A 23529-nucleotide genomic window follows, 5' to 3' on the forward strand; every position below is an offset into this window, starting at 1 on the left:
GCATGGAATCCATGGTCTCCTACTTGCCCCGTAACCCCTCAAAATATTCCAGCCTCTCCATTTCCACGTTTCCCATTATTAGATTTAGGAGGAAACCTCCTGAGCCCAATAGACTTAACAACCCCCCATTTATACCACATAATCATTCATTCCACCCTGCAGCTGCAATTGCCTGGGCACATGATTTGTGATGTTGTGTTATTGCATATGAGAATTCTGTTCATTTCTTTAATGGAATATCATACCCTATGTCATCCCTCTGTTTATATTGACTCAGCCCTCACTTTGTCACAGGTGTGCGGTCACATGATTGAGAACTCCAAAGCTACCAATAGATATAGTAATTGAACGACATGGAGGTCTTGCATTTATTATCAGTCATCGCAGACTGTGAGGAGGATGGCAGTTTGAGGTAGGCCAGAGTTTGCCAACTAAACACGTTTTGCAGCGTATTCAATCAGCTAGACATTAGCTATTTACGGACCCTAACTGGATTACTCTCATTTTAAAGAGCTTAGGCCTATTAGCCAAAAGCAAGCAAGATTCTCTGGATTGCTTGTATTAAACTTCAAAGCTTTTGTCCTTTCCTAAGCTCCTTTACCCAGAAACAGAAACAAGGATGAATGGATGGCTGGATGGATGATGAATGGATTATTTTATTTTATTATTTCTTAAGATTTTTTATGTTATCCATCAGATATTTTAGCTGTGTTTGTGATTTAAAATAATTATAGAAAAGGTATTTTTTTGCATGAGATATAAGTAAATGCCTTTCATATGTGAAGATAGATAGATAGACAGACAGACAGACAGACAGACAGAGACAAGAAGAATAACAGGCAGAAAGAACAATAGACAGATGGACGGATGGACGGCCACACCCGCCCCCAGCCAATCACCTAATCTCCTAGTTTTATTTATAGATAGAGATGGAAGAGACGAGTCAGCTGTTACCTCCAACCCACTCACTTTAAAAGCTCTTAAATCCTTTTGTCTGATTAGCAGTTTCATCCTTTCTTCAACACTTCATCCTCATTTTTGCACAACCTTTGCTTTCAAGCCTTTTGTTAGGACTTGGTAAAGGACGTTAGAGAATCTCTAAAGATGCCACATCTCAAAATCAGAGAGACTGACCGATCTGCCATCTGCACACGCTCTCCTCATCTCTTATAACTGACATTTTATTGTGACTATAAATGATTCTAAAAGCTTTCCGTACATCTTGGGTCCAGTCCAGGGCGAATTAAACCAAATGGCACACAAGGAATAAAAGTGAATTAGCCAATAACAAATCACCCTCTGTGCCCAGCCTCTCCCCTTTTCCTCTTTTTTTTTTCTCACTAACTCATCTAAATTTGTTCGACAGTTTTTGGGCCGCAAGCCAAAAAGGCCTTTAGAGCCATAAAGTGTATGGATCAGGATAAATCAAATTAAGCGATCCAATTTAATTAAAGCATTGACAAAACATAATAGATACTAACGCAGCTGGGGGAAAACGTTTTTTTATTTATAATATCCATACAGTAACTTTTTCTCTGAGGCAGCGGAGGAATGTAAAAGCTTTAGACACCCAAGGGAGCATTTGAGCTCATTTACTTTGATTTAGAAGCTCCCTTCTAAACCCCCCAGCCCCACCCCAATAGAGACTCTGACCTCACCTCCTCTCTAGCCATCTGAAAAACAAAAAAGTGCAGGATGGCGTAATGAAGCGGGCGATGTCCCGATTTAGCCTGCGTCAGCAATAGGGATGATCAATAGTAAAATATTTGTATTCATAAAGCACTGAGTAAATTAAATCAAGGACTCTTTTGGCCACATGTAAGACACTAAGCAAGGGCAGTTAAACGATTGGAGAGGAATACAAAGCTGACGCTGCCAGACATTGATCAGCACACAAGGGCTCCATGTTCATGTCCTTCTGCTTCTCTATTTCATTTTCTCTTATTCGTGCCCCCTTTCTTCCTGCGAAGTCGGATATTAGTGGTGTCCTGATGTTCACTAGCTTCACTGCGGTCATATAACTTAAAACAATGTCTTACAATGGTACTAGTGTTGGGGAGTAATTAACAAAACAATTTGATTTTAGTATGACATTGTACTTTTTTCAGTGAGTAGATACTCACATAGATACTTCTTGATACAAAACAACATTGCTGTGTTTTATTTATTTATTTATTTTTACAGGTATGCTACCTGCACCTTTACAAATACATTTTAGTAAACAGATTTTTTCACATGGTTCCTGTAAATTCAGCTTTACTTATTTTTACAAATGCAATCTCCTAAAATGCCCACATTTGTCAGTCGCATTTGTAACATTAGGAAGTCCAAAAAAAGTTTTACACTAATTGAGATCTTCATAGTTTTTGTGCCAGATAAATAATTATTTGATTGCATTAATAAATTGCAATATTAACTGTTTTTTAGCTACCTTACATTATGAGTAGTTCATAGCTTGGGAATCTACAGTTTCCCCAACACTGATGTGTGCCTCCGTCCTCTGTTGGTACACTTCAGAACATGATGCATGATTTGAATTAACTAGCAGTCAAGTATTAACCTTCACAAATGTTTGCCCACCCCCATTCCTCACCCAGCAGGTGGAACCTCCATCTAAAGAGTGGTAATGTGATGATGGAAAGATATGCCATGCTTTCAGTGAAGAGCAGAGTTTCACAGTTATAGCCAGCATGGGATTCAGTGCTGGTTCTATGCCACCTGCCAGAACACAAAATTTACCTCCACACTTCTCTGTTTCACAGATATATTTCAGCGGAGAAACTGCAATCTTAACTTCAGTTTTTGGAAAGGAAGGAGAGGGTATACTAGCTGGTGATTCACACAGAATGAGATGGAGTTAAAGAAAGGCAGAGGGTGAAAGAGAAAGAGAGATTGTGTCCTTCCTACCCCCTGCACAACCTATCCAATGAAAAAGCTTATATACTCACTGTAATTAAGAGCTACTGTCATCCTTGAGGTCAATTACACTATACTGTCTTTCAGGGCTAGAAATCCATAGTGTTTGAATTTGCCTTAATTTTTTAAAGTGGCCATAAAGCAGCTTGGAGACTCCAGCCAGCAGTAAGAGATGGCTGCCCGTCGGCCATAACTGTGGCTGTAAAAGAGTAAAATACGAGTCTTCAATGGAGTCAGTATTTATTATGCGCATTTCTATAAATATCTTTATCGAATAAGTGTTACATGAATTGCTGGTCCTCTGAGAGAAGGCTCTACCAATACCTTTAGTCTTTACACACAAAACAAAACGAATAAGGAAGGCAAAGTAAAAGAGTACATGCGAAGTGGCATACTGCAAATATTTAGGGGGCCCCTGTAAACCATACCAGGTCACACCCACAAGCATTTGTATCGCAGTTAAATATGTAGAAGATTATTTTACTTTTCTTTTTATTTACCTTTTCTGTGCTTAAATGTCTTCAGTTCATCTTTCTAGATTTCTGTTATTTAGAAAGTCTGCAGCACTGATGATTTAAGTTCCAAGTTCAATACAAGTTAAGCTCATTGAACAGGAAATATTTAAGACTTAAAAAGGGCAAACATTTAGGGTACAGTTAGGCACTTACTAATGAGTAAATGGGGCCAGTCTATAATCATTCATTTACATTTTCATTTACATGCATTTGGCAGATGCTTTTATCCAAAGCGACTTACAATGCACTTATTACAGGGACAATCCCCCCGGAGCAACCTGGAGTTAAGTGCCTTGCTCAAGGACACAATGGTGGTGGCTGTGGGGATCAAACCAACGACCTTCTGATTACCAGTTTACCAGTTATGTGCATTAGACCACTACACCACCACCACTACCGACCATCATTCAAATACACACTGTTTCAAAAGTATAGCCACAAGACGTAAACATTCTTCACGTTAACATGATTTCTGTGTGATAAACATTTGCTTAATCTTATCCTTATAAAGTTAAATCCAATATTATCTCCATTGTCATCATGAGGAAGTAACGTGAGGGAACACTGTGACACCAGTGTTAGCGCATATAATTTAATTATTGTGGCTATTCTTTTGAAATCGTGTATATTTTAACATTTATAGACTGGCCCCATTCACTTTCTTTGTAAGTACCTTTCTGTAACTATTACTTATTTTGGACCCACTTTATATTTGGTGTCTTTAACTACTATATGTTTAAGCATTTGATACAATGTACTTATTATGTACATACATGATGTTGCATTGTACTTACATTTAAAGTACCTTCATTTAATTACATCTGTAGTTACACTGTTAACCATATCCCTAAACTTAAACCAACCCTTACCCTACCACTAAACCAACCCATAACTCAACCTCAGTAGCAGCAAATGTGAATCTTGTCAGAATTTTGCAGAACAATATGTAGTTACACAATAAACATATATTGTATATATTTTAATGTTAGTACATAGTAGTTAAAGACACCTAATATAAAGCGGGACCCTTAAGGCCCAAATATACTTCCGGAGAAGTTCTTCTTTGTTCAGGGGTAAAAAGAAGTTCTAAACAGCCGATCAACAGTATACTTCACACTGCTGTTGGAGGCATTTAGATGAGCATTTAAATATGAGGATGCTACATGTAAACCTTAACTAATGTGACATTAAAATGTGTTATTAATGACGTTATGCCTCAGAGTAGAATACACATAAGGTCAGTAAAAGAAGTTGTTTTAACCACTCGATGATTTAAACTAATATATGCACTGACATGCTGTACACTGCCATAATATGTGTCGGTTACACTCTGTTATTGTAATTTATGATGACACTGATTGTATTGCAAAGATGACTGTATAAAAGTTTTTTAACATTTTTACAGTTTTACATTTTTTGCCATAATCAACATTGTGCCACAAATGCTGTCAAATGAGCTTAACTTGTGATGAATTCAGAAAATTATTTTAAATAAGAAGGAAGTGATTTAGCATCACAATTTCTACAATTGAGCTCAGTTTAATTGCAGCTTCTACGCAGTGTAAAAACAGCTCTAGATTGTCAAATATAACCATAGTATAATTGGCTCATAATGCTTTTAGGGGGCCCACATTTGCTGTAAAAAGTGGTTATGTGTAATTGTGAGCTATTTTTACCTAACCTTACCTATAAAAAAAAAATGTTGTTGGTGCAACCTAATGTAATCATGTTGATTCAGTTATATTTAATATTATTTTTATTTCAATCAAACCAATTAATTTCGCCTATGTGACATTTTAAGGTTATTTGACATGGTTCTTTACAGTGTAGAGTACCAGTTTGCTTACTGTAGATGCAGCTCATCATGTGAGAGCAGTGCTTGAAAGGATATGGACTGAGAGTGTAGTGTTATAGGCAGTCCATTGAGAGCATCTCAGGTTTTATAAAACAAAATGCTTATGGAGACCCCAAGGGGGACCTCTTTCTCACCATGTCTGGCTGTGTCTTTAATGAAAGAAATCAGAAATTAGCATCTCATAACCCGAGCAAATGGCATCCAACCCAGCCAGGTTGCTGTCTTAACCCTGTGAGCTTACGAAGTCACAGTTAGGACCTGATTCCCCATGACAAATGAAAATCAAACATGCCTTCAGACTCTGAAACCTAACGCCATGTGCATATTGTAATTATCTCCCCTTAACTGTAGACTCAGATTTGGTTTTACCTCAAAACAGTCACCCGCAATGCTTAACAGAGCTCTGGGTGTAGTCCCTCACACACATCTACACAAACCTTTTGTAACTGGTCATCCCTGAAGCAGCCTGGTCAGATGTAATATGAAAGCGATGTGATTGGCCCCAGTTATGAGTGCATGCTTTAAATGAATAATGTAATGTAATATATTTGGTGAGAAAAGCCTGAGGGTTTTAATAGCCTTTCACCTGACATTTTGTGATCAGGTGTGTATGAGCTAATGTATTCGGCCTATGTGTGTGTGTGTGTGTGATCGTGCAGATTTGTCGGTACTGGCGGGGCTTAACAGAAGCAAGAAGGAACCCACTGGCAGGCATCAATGCCTTTGCAAGGATCATACACTCCAGATTCAATTTGGCATGCAGATAACGGAGCAAGAGTGAAAGCAAGACAGTGGTTGATAGATAGTGAGAGAGGCATGGGCATAATAGTAGGCAAATCAGTGGTCCAGTCATCCAGCTGGGCTGCAGTTTGTTCTTTATAAGGTAAATGGAAGGAGACAGATGTCTGTTTTGACTTTATAGAATTTATGCTTGAAGACAAGAAAGAAAGAAAGAAAGAAAGAAAGAAAGAAAGAAAGAAAGAAAGAAAGAAAGAAAGAAAGAAAGAAAGAAAGAAATGGGATGAAATGGAGAACAAATGTGCTTAAAGGGATTGTTCACCCAAAAATGAAAATGATGTCATCATTTACCCTTATGTTGTTCAAAACCCTTATGACTTGTTTTCTTCTTCTGTGGAACACAAAGGGAGATGTTAGGCAGCATATCCTAGTCACCATTCACTTTTATACTATCTCTTTTGTTTCTCAATACAATGAAAGTGAATGGTGACTGAGTGAATTGTCATTCTGTCAAACTCCTGTTTATGTCTTTTAAGATTAAGATTCCACCTGTTGGATGTCTGTTGGAAGGTAAAAAAAAAGTAAAAAGCTTGTAGATTTGAATTTGAGAACTTGTACAATAAATATTTGTACAAGCAATTAATACTTATTATGCAAGTATAAGTTTCCTTTTGGCTCACTCTGTGTATTTTGTGTCCAAAAGACACGATCCAAACACCCCATTTTCATTTCATGTCTCTTATAAAATCTATTCTGTTATTTACAGTCAGTTGGTGATCAAAAAGACAAAAAGAAACATTATTTCCAACAACACATTGCGCAGATGAGGTAACATGAACTGCAAGTTCTCGCTCGTAATAATGTGCGACGCTCTCATTCAACCGTAAACATTTGCTCGCGTAGCTGCCGTATGAAGCATTTACCCATGTTTCCATTGATCATGATATTCAAAATTGTACTCGCTTATTTTTATTCTGCCCCTGTAATTATTAAATAATTGTTATATATGAAATTCTATGTTCATTATTATGTTCCAAAATTGTAAACCTTTTGTTAAAAAATGTCTTTGAAATTTCAAAAATGACAACCGCTAAAAATGCAATTTCATGACATCGTATGAATAGATAGAATGTGAAATTTTTTTATATGTTTTAAAGTCTAAATGTGAATAAAATTATGAAATGTAAAATATATAATAAAATGTAAACTCCATCATAATATTGTGTGAAGTTATATATATGAATAATATAGATACAGTATGTGAAGATGCCCCCTTTTCAATTTGCTTAATATCTTTTTACATAAAGTCTGGCAAGTAAAAACAAAAATGTACTAGCCTGTTGCAATTCTTCCTCCAATATGTCCGGAGAAGATTGGTCTATTTTTAATAGGAATGGTAGGAGAAACATCAGAGATAAAGTTGGTAATGGAGAACTTGTCTCTTAAGCTATGAAGGAACAATTTCTAAGCAATAACATTTTCCTGTGATTCCTGTAAAGTGATGTTTACTTTCCTTGACTTTCCTTGGCAATCACACTTTTTCTTTGTGCTTTAGACAGAAATTGAAAACAACAAAAACTGAGGAAACAAACTAACCCTCTTGTAAAACTGCACCATTCCATTTTCAGTGCAAAGATAAGAGTGACATTCGTAAAGCGTGAGAAGAAATTGAATTGACCAGCACACCCTGAACGCTTCTCTAACATTTATGTGTGAGCATGAGAGTCTGTGCGATTGTGCAATCTTATGTGAGTCTAAATTTGTGTGTGTTTGAGGATAGGTCCTCCTTACTGGTCTGCTCTCATGTCCTTGCGTGTTGCTGAGCGTTTATCTGTAATATGTTTTGGCGTTGCCAGGTTGTCTGGACATGGGAGTCGTAATGGAATCAAAGGGAGATTTATGGCAGTCATCCTGATAGTCAGAAAGAGCAGGGCCAGAGCCAAATGAAATTAATGAAATTTGCAAGCAGATTGCGAGAGGAGGGGAACTAGTGCAGCTCTTTCCTTTAACAAACACTATTTTGTGCCTGCCTGTTTTGAATCTGTATCTTTAACTAAACGTGCTCGTTCCAGTGTCTGTTAAGATGGTCAATTTGACTCTAATGGTAGCAGTGTATACCAGAAACGCGTTCAATTCAATTTAGCTGTAAAAGTCAATATACTCCTCCTAGTGTCTTTGAAAAGGATGAATTTATACAGTGAATTGAATAGCACTGCATCCCTGCAATTATCTAAATTGAACAATGGATCTTTATTTTGTAGATTCTTAGCGGAGTTATTTATACATAACTGAAATGGTGCCAGTACAGATTGAATATTTACATCGCAACTTTTCCTGGCAATATGATTCCCATATCTCATAAACCTCTTTATAGTTTTGAGTCTTCATCTTCATTAGAAATCATCTAATAATTCGAGACAATACCCATGGGGTCGTGATTTTTTCAGGCATGGAGTTTTTCTCAGTCACGTCTCCATAAGAGCACCTCTGAGACTTATTGTGTTTCATAAGTACCATTATTTGGCTGGGACAATTTGCCTTTTTGTAGAAATAATGAAAAAGGTTCCACTGAGTAAACAAAGCAATAAAACATTTATTAGCAGTGAAAGTGCTGCAAAGCACTCCGCTGCACTCCGCGAATGCCGAGGATGTACAAGGACTTTGCTATGCCATTCATAGAGAATTAAAACGCAAAGCCTACATGAACTTTCCTAACCCTCTCTGCATTTGATCTGTTTCACATTTAGATCATCAAAAGTGACCAGTTAGTGATGAGGAGGTAGGGCTGAGATACATACGCTTTTGCCCAGCATGATGCTAGTATAAACAGCGGCCCTATTTTCCCACTCTGTGGCATATGATCATGGTATGTTATGAGTTTTGTGCTGCATAGCATCATGTGCTGCATAGTTTGACTTGAAGGATACACGAAGGAACATCATGTTCATATCAAGCTAGCCAAGCACCCAGAGTGCTATAAAGAAAGAATCAAAAACGCAAGATTGCGGAACATGTCTAAAACCATCAAGAGCAGTTAGATGAAATAATATATCCCGTTATTACAATGCAATGCAACATAGTTATTACGATTTTTTTTTTTTGTTTTTTTTTTGCCATAATAAAACTTGATTGGTTTAAGAAAAAAGGACAAGAAAACACACATATCCAGTTCTGGAAGAGGGGCTAACCAAGGGGAGAGCCCAATAACAGCAGTTTTTTTAATGCCCCTTAAGAGGAAATTGCTGGCAATACTGCAGCTGAAACATCATTACGTCCCACGCATGAGCTCTGGCAGAATTCTTCGCTGTTTGGATCCATGCCTGATTGTTTATCAGTGAAATTTGTTGTAGCAAGGTCAGGGAGGTTAACCCACGTGGTGGTCTCTTCATGTTATGTGAAGCAGGCATGACTCTGAAGCAGACACTCTGATTAGCTGGGCAGATATTCCATATCTCATTTGTTTCCTTCTCAGCCGGTAATTGCATTCTGGTTTTCAAATTATGCTTGCCAGCGTGAGTCTACAAACAACAAGCTTAATAAAGTTAAGCAAAACCATTGACATGTCAAAAATCATTTGGCTCATAAGTGAGCATTAAAGAAGCCAGGCATTAATTCCAAGCTTTTGTGTGTAAGGGTTCGCTTTGCTTTCTCAGCTTACTCAAAATGCATATAATTGCTTTGTTTTCTACAGGAATAAAGCAAGGCTTGTGGGGTATACAGTACATCTATGAAACCAACATACTGATAAAGAAATGTTTTTCATTAGAGACACACAGCACACACACACAGAGAGTGATAAAAGGCCTGACGAATAAAGAAGGATGTGACATTTATGGTCAGTAGAACAATTTGGTCTTAGACTTCAAAGCTGAGGTGCATCATTCCAGAGAGGCGGCAGCGAACTGTCCATCTTCTCCAAAACGCATTTTTCATCTTAAATGAGAAGTGGCTTCAAACAAAATCCTAATATATCTCTCTTTCTCTTTTTATATCCAGGGACCTGAGCGAAAATCAGATTCAGGCTATTCCTCGTAAGGCTTTCCGAGGGATCACCGCCGTCAAGAACCTGTAAGTGTTCCTCCCTCATCTCCCCTGGCAACCATTATGTTAATAGCCAGTATGTCATTGGTTTGCATGATTTTATGTACGTTAGTCCAAAGGCAAAAGGCTTCAGTAAACTCTCCTTTTCCCTGAACTACTGAGATAAGGTGTTATACTCCCACATCAATACATCAAACCACAAACGAGAAAGTGGTCCTCTGCATTTAATGAGTCTTGTGTTTTATTTGAAAGACAGATAACTGAAATTAAAGATAATAATCTCTCTCAGTGAAAGGGGTAAATGTTTTAAATAAATCTGTTAGGTGTCCTACATCTATGTCCCTGGAATCATTTGTCATAACAGTTAATAAGCTTAGCACTGATGAAAATTAAATTAATCAGTGTGGTTCAATAAGATGAATATCTTCAGGATATTGCTAGTGAGTAATGTCCCACAGCCATTTGCAATTACAGTAATGGGTTCTGATAAATCTATGTAACAGATTCAGGGGCCGATCTCACAACTGTGGTCTACGATTTAGAGGCTAATTCCTCACCAAAAAAATAAATTTTTACAAGAAAATTGATCAATAAATCATCGTCCTACTAATTTGAAACATCACCCAATTTTCATGATTTCACTGGGTCAAAGCTTAAAAGAATAGTTCACCCAAAAATTATAATTATGTCATAATTTATTCACCCTCATGTTGTTCCAAACCTGCAAGGCTTTCTTAGTTATGCTGAAAACAAAAAGATAATTTTTAAAAGAATGTACCAGACCGGTCATTTGTTTTCATGCAAGTATTTGCGTTGTTTAGTGCTAAAAACAGGGTAACACTTTATAATAACAGTACATGAATAATCATGAATTAATGCCTGAATTAATAGTTACTTCTGCATACATTAATGATGAGTTAAGGAATGGACTAATCAGTAACTAATGAGGAGCTAACATTAACTACACTATGTAACTAACGAGTCATATGAATTCATTAATTAATAACAGTCACCTTAATAACATGTCAGTACATGTTTGATAGTTAATGCATTAATTAACATTAGAGAATCAACTAAATCAAACAGGCTTTATAAGAAAGAATGTGAAGTACTTCAACCTTGAATTAAATATGCATAATTTAATATGGCCATAATTAAAAGTTTTGTGTAACTTTGATGTCTTCAGTTTCGCCACAAACATCAATGGACGATGCAGTAAATCCTGCATAATTTAGCTGGATTATACTTATTAAATGTTGAACATACTGTATTAAAGGAATAGTTCTCCCATCATTTACTCACCCTAATGCCATTCCAGATGTGTTTCACATTGTTTCATCTGCAGTACACAAATTAAGATTTTTAGAAGAATATCTCAGCTCTGTAGGCCCATAAAATGCATGACGCAAGTGAATGGGGACCACATTTTTAAAATTCCAAAAAGCACATACTGTAAGAAAGCAAGTAATCTGTATGGCTCTTTTGGTTTAATCCTCATCTTCTAAAGTGATATAGCCGGTTTTGGATGTGAAACCAAAATAAAATAATTTGTCACTGTACATCTTGCTATTGCAACCTCTAGGCACAATCATGATTTCAAGCACGATTACACTTTCTAGTGCATCAAGCATGTGCAGTGTGCTAGATTATGTAATCGAGTTTGAAATCATGATGGCCAAGGAAATGTATTGTGGAAAAGAAGATATATTTTGGTCTGATATCACAGAAAAGTGGTTGGACAACTTCAGAAGACATGGATTAAACCACTGGAGTCATATGGATTACTTTTCTGTTGCACTTATAGACTTTTTGCCGCTTCAAATTTTTGGTCACCGTTCACCATTTTATGGACCTGAATTCTTCTAGAAATCTTAGTTTGTGCTCTGCAGAAGAGAGTCATACACATCTGAAATGGCATGAGGGTAAGTAAATGATAAGATAATTTGACGTTTTGGATGATCTTTTCCTTTAAAGGTGCAGTATGTAACAATTTTCATGTAATATTCGCCCTTTTTGCCAATGTGTGAACTGTTTGTAACGCAACTTAAAAAATGTGTCCGGACTTCCTAGGTTGCCTATTAAAGCCTATAAACTGATTTTCATGCGAAGGGTGCGGGTCGGTTTTGTCAGGAAAATCCAAAGAATGTGACGTTTATACACGCTCCCAAGAGTCCTCGGTGCTTCTCCTCCACTATTCAACAACGACAACAATTGAAACACTAGGTAATGTTATCTTAGAGATGGAATCCAGAATACGTCCGGCTCCCAGCACAACACCAACTTCTAAGTAAGCCAAAAAAAAAAAAGAACAAAAAAAATCGGGAACATGATTGTTGTCAAGCGAAAACTAGAGTGAACATTGGCAGGGCATTTGATTTCTGGAGGGAGCTTTGTTTGGTTTTGGGGATTAAAACCAACCCTGAATTGGTGTTCTTCTTATTGGACAGGTAAGCTTACATAACTGCAAAGCATGTGAAATATGGATTAAGGATTGATCTGTGTAATTTTAGCTAACTTGATCTTGCCTGCTAACGCTGATGAATTGCAAGCTACATTGCTTTGTAACTTTCAAATAATTTCAACAATCTTCTCTTTATATTAAAGTCAGGTATACAGGATAAATTTGAGCAGATACGCTGGTTTCTTGATCGTAGTACAACATATGACATACAAAACATACAATAGTGCAACATAACTGTGCAGTGCAACAGTAAACTGTCTGGTATAGTTCGGTAGTGTGTAACTGTATGTGTGTATCAGTATGCTATGTTAGCTGATAAGTAGTTTTAGTTTAGTCTCAAAGTTTGTAGTAAAACAATCATAACTGTGTAATTTTAATTATGCTACCTTATCTGTCAGCATGATGCCAGTGAATCAAGTTCAGTCTCTTTGTATGTTACTTCATTGTTTTGGCCACTGCTCGCTTGCTCGATCACGTCCCTATGGAGTGTGGGCACAAGCACGAGCAACAGGAAGCTAGCTGGCTGCAGTTCACTTAATGGACACAGGTGTCATTAATAACAAGGTTTTCTGTATATTACATACTACACCTTTAATGATTTAATACTTATTCTTAATAATAATACTTGATCTCAACCCATTTTGTGTGATTCTCCATTCCTTTCCCTTCATACTCACCCTACCACTTTGGGTCCTACCACTCAGTACACTAGTCATCCAAATGCAGGCCATGTATGCATCTCAGCTTTTAAATAATGACAAACAAACCAAATTATGCTAAACGATATGTGATTTAACTAGAATGAATACTTGTGTAGTACATGTGTAGTTGATAGTAAGTTTATAATGATGTGCCGCACCAAGTCATGAGTCACGACATGATACTGCATTAACAAGTCATCTTTTGATTATAGTTCATGAGTAGTTAACAATGAGTTAATAATGATATACCCACCGAGTAAAGTCATGACATTATGCCGCATTAACAAATAATTTAATACACATGCACCAGTGAAATAAGACCAAGATTTTTTTAAGATCTGCTTATTTGAAAATACAAATCCACCAGCATAAATTAAAAACACAAATTTTAAGAGAAAACCACCTTTAATGTGAAAAAAAAAAACCAATATTGAAATACAAGTGTCAATCTTCCACCATGATAATTTAAATGAATTAAATATATTTTAAAACATATACAGACTTAAAATAAAAACCAACCATACCTGTTAAGACATACAAGACACTTTTAAATGGTTTATAAGCAGTGTTGGGTAAGTTACTCTAAAAAGGAATTAATTACTAACTACTAATTACATCTTCTACAGTGTAATTAGATTACTGCACTAATTAGTCTGTCTGAAAATGTATTGCATTACTTATTACTAATTACTTTCTAAACCCCTTACTAACCTCGACCAGATGAAAAATACAAGGATAAACATAAAACTGTTCTTTTAATTCTTTCAAATAAATCATATAAAATCCAATAAATTATTCATGAACTGGCTAAAGAATTTAAGGGGGCAGCATTAAATTAGAAAACATATTTGTTAACATTAGATGTTAGATTTCGTTTGATATTCACTAATGTTTTATATAGAATTGTTCTATAGTCTATACAGTATTTAACGCAATAACATCAGAAGTAACTGTAATTAAATTACTTAAAATTAAGAGTAATCCCTTACTTTTTCAATCAAAAAGTTATTTAATTACAGTAATTGATTACTTAGTAATGCATTACACCCAAATCGGAAATTCTAAAAATGCTAATGTTAGCACTTAATACGTTCAAATAACAAAATTAGTTAAAATACTCCAAATAACATCATCAAAATATATATTATGAACACTGACCTAATTCAGTCCAACAAAACAACCAATAAATTTAGAAAAAAAATGTCAGCATTACCATAGGAAATAGTGTCAAGCACCCAGCCCAGAGCACTTTCTTATAAAGCCTGTTTGATTAAGTTTATTCCCTACTGTTAATTAATGCATTAACTATCAAACATTTACTAACATGGAATTAACACTGTTATTAATGCATGAATTCATATGACTCATGTTGTTGTTAATATTAGCTATTCATTAGTTCCTGAGTAGTACATTCCTTAACTCATCATTAAGTCATGCGGATGTAGCTATTAGTTCAGGTATTAATTTATGAACATTCATGTACTGTTCTTATAAAGTGTTACCAAAAACAGCACAAATTATAATTCTCAAATTAATAAGCATATAACTCTATACGAACTTCTCTCATGCCTTCTCAACGGACGTCACGATTTCAGTTTTCAGATTCTTCCACACAAAAACCTTCTTATGGCTTCAGAAAACTTGGAATATGATGCATGAGCCACATGAACTACATATATAATTCTTTTTGAGTCACTTTCATCTGCCATTGTACTGAAAAGACAGATTGCAGTATTCATTAAAGCATCTTCTTTGTCTTACGTATAAAAAAAGAAAGTCATATGGGTTTGGAACGACATCAGAGTGAGTAAATTATTATATAATTTTATTTTTGGGTGAACTATTCCCTTAATAAAAGAGGAAGTTTAGGGAGCTGGCAGTCTCCAACGCAAGCCTACAACAATATACTGTGCCTTCCTGAGCTATTCTCTACTCCACACGTCCGTTCAACGTAAATCCCAGGAGCAGCTTTCTGATAATTTCCTTTCATGAATTAGGGATACAAAGTTAAGGTCATTTTTAATGGAGCACTTACTCTGTTTGTAGTCAGAGATCAATTGTGGTATGTGGCCATAGCGTGTGTGTGCATTCCCAGGTTCGAATGCTCAGTGATGTTCTGGCCGGTTTCCTCACAGTATCTGATATCGACTCTGTTGCAAATACCGTTTTCAGTCTTTCCCACCATGGGCTGAGAACTTTGGTTCATATCATCCAAATATCTCTTAGTTATCTCTGAGTTGTGGGAATTTAGTTGGCTTTTGTTTGAAGACAGAATCATCTTTTTCACTCAGAGATAAAAAGAAAAACTTGTAGACAGAAGTGAAGTGCAGCGAGGTGAGAGATTTTGAGAGGCCCAAATATTAAGCAGTAGTTTTTCTGATATCATAGTTCTGTATGAAGATAGCAAACACTTTTCCCCAAAGCAAGATACATTATCTTTACAATATAGCCAGATACCAGTACAATGATGATTGCTCATAATTCCCCATTGTGGGATTAGAGTCCTTAACCTTTCAGTTACAAACCCAGATCTGGACCCATTGCAACATACCTCAGTAGTTGTTTAAAGATCATATATAGATTTTTAATTGTTTTTTAATGCACTAGATAGATGGATGGATTGAGGGATGGAGGGACGGATGGGCGGAGATAGATAAATAGATAGACAGATAGACAGACAGACATGGACAGACTGGGATTCTAGTCCTTAACCTTTAAGTTACAAACCCAGATCTGTAACCACTGCAACACACCTCAGTAGTTGTTTATAGATCCTAGAGAGATGTTTAATTGTTTTTTAATGTTTGTTACATGCTTAACTAATATATGCTTTCCCGAACTTCACACACAAAAACGTCTTTTTGTGAAGCAAATTTTCCCCTGACATTCTTGCAACGAGTTTTATGATGTTATACAGTGTTTAAGCACCTATCACATCACTGTCATGTGTACCGTCACACTCCAGTGGATGAATGATGGGTACAGGAAGGCAAGACTCATTTCTCCAGCCAGAGGTTTTTGGAGAAAAGCACTAACAAGGATTGAGAGAGAATGAAATGAGCGCTGAGACTCAGTGGTTGCACTGCCTCCCCATTTCTCAGCAACGCATGGCAAGGTGACTCTTGATTTAATTGCTGAAATAGTCCAGCCCCTGGTTTTTAAACTGCACTTTTCCAGGAATACATTTTCTCATATGCTTTTTCTACCTTAATGTACTTTGAAAATAGCTATGCACGATTTGAGGGCAAGTTGCCTCTCTCTCTCTCTCTCTCTCTCTTTCTCTTTTTTTAATTTTTTTATATTGTCCTTACATCTCAACAGTTTTACTGGCTACAGCATGCTGAAGTCAGCATCCCCCTTCAGCAACCAGCCTCAGCCTTTAACACAGGGACGGTCTGGTTAATATGGTCAAGATGGGTCCTCCAGCTAACAAGGGTCTATGTTGCACCTTATTAAATGAGACACAATATCTCTGTCTGCATTTATGGCCTTAGCATTTCCCTCCTACTGTTTGCCAGGCATGCTATGCTGTCGTATAACTATCAATTGCAGAAGATTTTGTAGATTTGCTCATCATATACACCAAGTCCTTTGGTGAAAACACACAGAATCTCACCTGATGATATCTATGCAAGCGGGGTATGGATCCCGTTATATTATGTTCTGTATGAGCAGCAAATTCATGGGAAAATGAGGCTCTCACATATTCATTCCATTGAGATTCTTATAGCGGATGAAGAGGCCAGACCACTCTACTTGGTGTCGGCACATGTAGGGTACACAATATTGTTGCCAAAAGGATACAAGAACATAACTCTGGCTGCAATGCATATTATTCTGTACATGCACAGTTTCATTTTAGTCTCCTTGTGGGAGACGATTATCTTGGTGATATTAAAAAACCTGTCCTGCAGAATATCACACTGACTGTTCTTAGGTTTAAATTATGAGGCAAGGGCAAGGTGCATTCACTGGCTGCTTTACAAGTTCCTGCACCTAGCAGATGGGGCTCTCTATACAGGAGTTCTCAGCTTTAGATGTACGTGCCTGTTGCTAAAACCCAGTTCATCTCACGCACAGAGAAGGAGGGGGGTTGCCAATCAAGTGTCTGACAGATCTGAACAACACTTCCTCTCTGGGACATCTGTCTAAGATGAGGTTGTCTTTCTGCTCTGGAGAAGAGAAGAGAAAGAGAACAGAACAGAAGAGAAGAGAAAGAGAAGAGAAGAGCAGGAAATTGTCATCAGCCTTAATCTCTTTGTTTTGAGCTCTGATCATGCATCATCTTGGCTGTACTGATGCTCCTAGTCATTTGTTGAGTTAGCTGTAGAGTGTGAATGACATACAGCCCTGTGGCTGCTGGTTAGCAGACTGATGCTGACAGTTTAATAGTCTGGTAAAGGGAAGGAAGACATACTGTATCTCTCTCTGGTCGCACTGCTTTTTCTTTCTCTCGTTCACTCCAGATGGGACACTGGTTGGGTGGGAGCTCTAATGTGTCAATATGGCTCATGACTGAGATGATTAAAGGCCAATGCAATTAGTGCAGGGAAATTAAAACTGGGACTTCCATTACCCACTATTGCCATGTCCCAGCTCACAAAACATTCACCAAACACACATATATTGACACACACTGTACACTCATTCTCTTATATAAATTCAAGGCAGCTATTTAACCTTGCCTATGATTATTCTCTATGTTAAGAGTCTCTTGCATAAGATCAAACTGATTTCCCCTAGAGATCAACTCCACACTTCGACATAATGCTAAGAACTGCATATATCTTAAAACAAATAGTTTAGCTCTAAAATCTGATTGGATGAGCCACATTAATTAAAAGCCATTGTAAAATATCCCATACACACACACGCACACACACACACACACACAACATATCGAGTTTTATATGAATGTAGCAAGTGTACATACCTCAAGAATGTAACCAAATGTTCAGGATTGGGGGAGCCAAATAGAAATGCAGACAAATTAAAATAAATACAATTTTAAGAATCTGCCATTGAAAACACTTTTATTGTTTATAAGCAATATAAGCAAGTCAAGCTACTGTATATGATGAATGACACCAATGTAAATTTTTATTATTTTTAGATGATAATAATGATCACATTATTATTTCAAAAAATATTTGGTAACACTTTATAATAAGGTTTCATTTGTTAACATTAGTTAACAGCATTAGTTAACATGAATTAACAATTAACAACAGTTGTACCGCATTTATTTATCTTGGTTAATGATCATTTCAACATAAAGTAATACATTTAATGGATATAAATTTTTTTTATATGTTAACATTAGTTAATGCAATATGAACAAACATGAACTAACAGTGAACAATTGTTTATTATTAACAAACATTAACAAAGATTAATAAATGCTTATTGTAAAGTGTTACTAATTATTTAAAAAATTTGAAAAGATGACATTGGCTGTGTTTATCATTTTGCTTGTTGTTAGGTACCATAACACAAACTCAGTCATGGCTTATTGCCTTAATATTCATTTAATCTATTTACTGTTTTATTCTCAAGAGGAGTGGTTTCTTAAAAGTCTCTGTATATCTTATAAGAAAAAAAACGCAAACATCATAAAAGACCAGCGATTAAGTTACACAGTGATTGATATTGCATCTGCAATGGGTGGCTCCCATTTAGCCTCTTATGAAGACAGATGCATGACTTTTAAAAAGAAGGAATGGAGAGATATAAGAAAGGGACAGCAGTGATGCTCAGTTCTTCTTTATTACCTGTCTCTGAAGATGAGAAGGCACCATGTCTGTCGCGGGTCAGATGTCACCGGAGCCCTGTGTGCTTAATAAATGACTTAAGAAAAGCATTCAGATTCCTTGTTCTATATTCAAGCCTCTTTCAAATCTAAAGAACACAGAGAATGGGAGGGGTAACTAGATAAAAGAAGGGGTGGATACCAAAGTATGCAAATCAGAGTACAAAAGATGGAAAAAGGAAGAAGTGCCCCTCACGTCTGCTCGCCCAGTTCTGTGACCCGGCTGATTTACGGACCCCCTTCCTTTAATGAAATTGTTTCTATGACAGAGCTGGTAAAAGGTTGTAATGGATTGGGTGCTCTAATGTAATGAAATTACTCCCTTTCTGAGTTAAAAAAAAAAATGGAGAGGGGGGGTGTACTGGGGGGGGGGGGTTAGAAAATGCAATTAATATTTAGAGAGAACTGTCAGACAGGGTGGGCTGTGCACTATAGCCAGCCTCCTTCTGTCTCTCTCTCTCTCTCTCTTACCTCTCTTTGCCCCCACATTAACAGTGTGGAGAGAGAGAGAGAGAGAGAGAGAGAGAGAGAGAGAGCTTGTGAAAAGGAGGAAAGATAGAAGGAGAGAGAGGGGTTATAGCCACACAGGCCACTTTTAGCCAGCTGGTCCTTTATACTGACTGCGGAGAGGAGAGTAGATATGAGATATCTACCTCCCCTCCGCAGCCCCCACCGCTCCCCCAACCCATCCACCCCTCCTCTCAGCCCCCACCCATTCGTCTGCAGACCTGCTGCTTACTCCTGTCTCTCATCTGCAGGCAACTGGACAGCAACCACATCAGCTGCATCGAAGATGGAGCCTTCCGAGCCCTGCGCGATCTGGAGATACTGTGAGTCCCCCTCCCGTCTCCTCTGCGGGGTCCTCTCCTCACCTCTCTGTCTCTCTTCACTCCAATGCTGTCTCTTTCTCTAACTCTGTCACTGTGTGTGTGTTTCTTGATTTTTTGTGAAGGACAAACTGGACCTGTGGCGCATAGCCTGTCCGGTCACCACTGTGTGTGTGTGTGTGTGTGTGTGTATGTGTGTGCGAGCATGCAGTATTTGTGCGACAGTGAAACTTGCTCATCTGTCATTCTGTGCTGTATTGTTGCCGCTACAAAAACTGTCTTGACATTTCCACCTTTAGTGCTCCTCACTGTTAAAAGTATCTGTCTTAAATGACTTAAACCTATCTAGGATGTGTGTAGATTCATGTTTCCTACTGATGTTAGAGCCACTTTGGCACACAGATATCTCCTCTATCACCTGCTGTTAGGTCTTTGGCTCTGCGCTCTCTTTTAACGTTAACATCTTTAAGCTTACCAGTAGCTTCTGTCTGAGCTCAGAGTGTATAGAGATTCAACAACAGGTTTAGATAAAGTTCAAAGCAAATGCTTTGATAGCATAGGAGAGATTTAATGTGTTTGTGAGTGGTTTTTTGTTTTTTTCTCATTGGGTGTCCCATGGATTATCCCAGTTTAAAGCTTTAAGGGTGTGAAACTAGAAGTACAAGGTGCAGGGGGGGGGGGGGGGTATGGGGTTTAAGCGCCGCATTTCCATCAAACCAATTGGCAGAGCGCTAAGTGCCAAACTCATCCTCCAAATGAGCACTGCTCACTGGGGACTCAGAGCCAAGCAACCCCCTCCATTAATTCCTGGCTCTGGAGGACACGGGAAGACAGCGTTACATCATCGTTAGGCAGAAGAAGTTTCCGACAGTGTTAGCAGGGTATGTGAGAGGTGAATGGACAGATTGAAGAACTACAGATTGGATTAGTGTAAAAAAAAAAAAGAGAGAGAGAAGAGAAGGAAAGATACACCTTTTCATTTGTGTCCTGTGTCCTCTCCTACACTGTCTCATGGCCAGAGCATAAGATGACGTTATAAATCTGAATCCCGGACACTGAAAAATGTAAGTCGAGTAAATCGGGAATCAATTCTCATTAATAGTACGAACCATCTCCAGATTCCAGGAGAGCCAAGGAGAGCAGTAGAACATGAATACTCATCACTTTCCTGCTGATTGAGCCTTCTCTCCACCATACTGGAGAGGCTACGACACACAGGTCTGCAAAAGAGAATGTATCATTGCCAAATAACCCACTGCACAGTAATCAAGCTCAACCGTATGGCTCACATACAGCGTGAAAGGGGTTATCAGATTTAACATATAGCTAAATGAATGTCACAGGCAGCTATGCTATAGTTCTCCAAGCCAGTTTGTAAGAATATTACATGCCTTGGTATCTGATGGTGAAATTAAGGTATGGATTGTTCTTTAGGTCCAGCCTGTTTGCGATTTCACCAGTATTAATGCTTTGGAGAATCTCAATGTGCATGTAATGATTTCCACATCTGTCTTACAGCATGAGGGATATTGCAGCCAGGGTTAACCTTTATCTTACGACTGATTTATCAGCCCAACCTCGATCTGAATGGCAGCACAGCGTATGGAGGTCCATCTCATGTACTGCCAAAAAATACAATTACAGTCAATTATGTCATAATGGTAAAAGGGATGTTATAATTTGTGCGTTTATTTATGCACTCAAGAATTTTTGGTGCATCATTTACACATTGAAACACATGACATGTTCCTCAATTATAAAAAATAAAATTAATAAAAGCAAAAATCTTTACAATGTAAGCGAATGGGGTCAGTCTGTAAACATTAAAATACACACTGTTTCCAAGGTATAGCCACAAGACGTAAACATTATCCATCCTGACAAGATTTTATGATCCACATCTAGAGTCGCAAGTTCGAATCCAGGGCGTGCTGAGTGACTCCAGTTAGGCTTCCTAAGCAACCAATTGGCCCTTTTGCTAGGGTGGGTAGAGTCACGCTGGGTTATCATCGTGGTCACTATAATTTGGTTCTCACTCTCGTTGGGGCACGTGGTGAGTTTTGCATGGATGCCACGGAGAATAGCGTGAAGCCTCCACACGCACTAGGTCTCCATGGTAATGTGCTCAACAAGCCACATGATAAGATGCGCGGCTTGACGGTCTCAGATGCGGAGGTAACTGAGATTCGTCCTCTGAAACCCAGATTGAGGCAAGTTACTGCGCCACCACGTGGAACTAGAGCGCATTGGGAATTGGGCATGCCAAATTGGGGAGAAAAGGGGAGAGAAGAAAAAAAGAGTTATAAAATTGCCTACTAAACTCATTGGTGTAAAGTTACAGCCAATTTTACAAATTTGTTGTCATGATGCCAAAACACGATAAACCCTGTAATCTGTTAAATGCCTTATCGCTGGTAAATATCAGATTTTATAACACTAAAATCATGTTAGCATGTATAATGTTTATGTATTGCAGCTGTACTTTTGAAACAAAGTGAAGTGCGTATTTTATCACTTTCGGACTGGCCCCATTTACTTCCATTGTAAGCGCATTAATATAACCGCAAGTTTTGCTTTTTTTTTATAAAAGAGTTGTGAGTCAAATGTATTTTTCGTGGCAATCATTATTATGCCACAAATGCTGTCAGAGTTTAACATATTGAACCTGTTACATTCTTCTGAAAACAGTGTTTGATGGTAGAAAACTGAACAAATGTAAAATGTTGATTACTATAATGTATCACATTATAGCAATCAACATTTTACATTTGCTCAGTTTTCTACCATCAAGTCATAACTGGAGATGAATGAGAAACAAAATTTGATGTTAATATGTGTTTGTTTTAAAAGCATTCCAAAACACAGATGAGTTGTAATTAAAGGGTCATATTTAATGCATTGGAGAGTGTGGTTTGGTAAGCATAACTCCAAAGGCCAACTGATTCCTTTAATCACAATGATCGTTAAAGGCAAATTAAAATAGATTGTGCACTGCGGCATTATTGAGAGATTTGAGTATCCTTTCCCATTATGCGGGTATATTTCAGTGATCCCTGTAAACAAGCACTATCAAAATACCAAAGCAGAGACCTTTTTAAACAATTCCATCAGTTTTGGAAATTGTGATCAGAATGAAGACCAGACTGAGCGATTCGTTGCTAACTCTCCTCCACTACTTAATACTGCCAGTGATTTAACGCCTGCCAAACTACACAGAATTAATGATCACCCCTTTCTGCTGATGAATTGTAATTTATATTTAACATAACTGCACTAATGACTGAAATAATGACTTCAAAGCTATCTCGGACATTTTCTCACATAGGACGTGACTTGCATCCCAATGAGCTGAAGGAAGTGCGGTAGGCAGCACACTGATGAGCTCTCCATCTGCAGAGCACTTAAATCTACCTAATAGGGAACACCCTCTTTGATTATTTGCCATTTTCCATTTAGTACTTGGGACAAGAAGGTACCACTGAGTGTTTGCTCTCATTTCTTTATTCTGATCGCTTTATAAAAGATACACATAATCAGGCCTTTTGGACAGTGCACACTTTTCAGAACAGTGTATTATTGTATGTTGTCCGCCTAACCGAGAACCATTGGTAGTGCATACTTATTATATATACCTATAATCAAATTCCAAATATAACATATAAATGA

At 37.5% G+C, this 23529-nt stretch overlaps 1 protein-coding gene across 1 annotated transcript in view; it reads left to right on the forward strand.

Moving 5' to 3' along the window:
- Positions 1-23529, forward strand: part of LOC127660139 (slit homolog 3 protein-like) — a 214405-nt gene that overhangs the window by 102016 nt on the left and 88860 nt on the right. Inside the window, exons 5-6 of the mRNA XM_052150230.1 lie at positions 10021-10092; positions 19795-19866. Of these exons, the coding sequence (XP_052006190.1) occupies positions 10021-10092; positions 19795-19866 (144 nt within the window). The remainder of the gene's footprint in view (positions 1-10020; positions 10093-19794; positions 19867-23529) is intronic.

The sequence above is a fragment of the Xyrauchen texanus genome, chromosome 19, assembly GCF_025860055.1.
Source record: "Xyrauchen texanus isolate HMW12.3.18 chromosome 19, RBS_HiC_50CHRs, whole genome shotgun sequence".
Lineage (NCBI taxonomy): Eukaryota > Metazoa > Chordata > Actinopteri > Cypriniformes > Catostomidae > Xyrauchen > Xyrauchen texanus.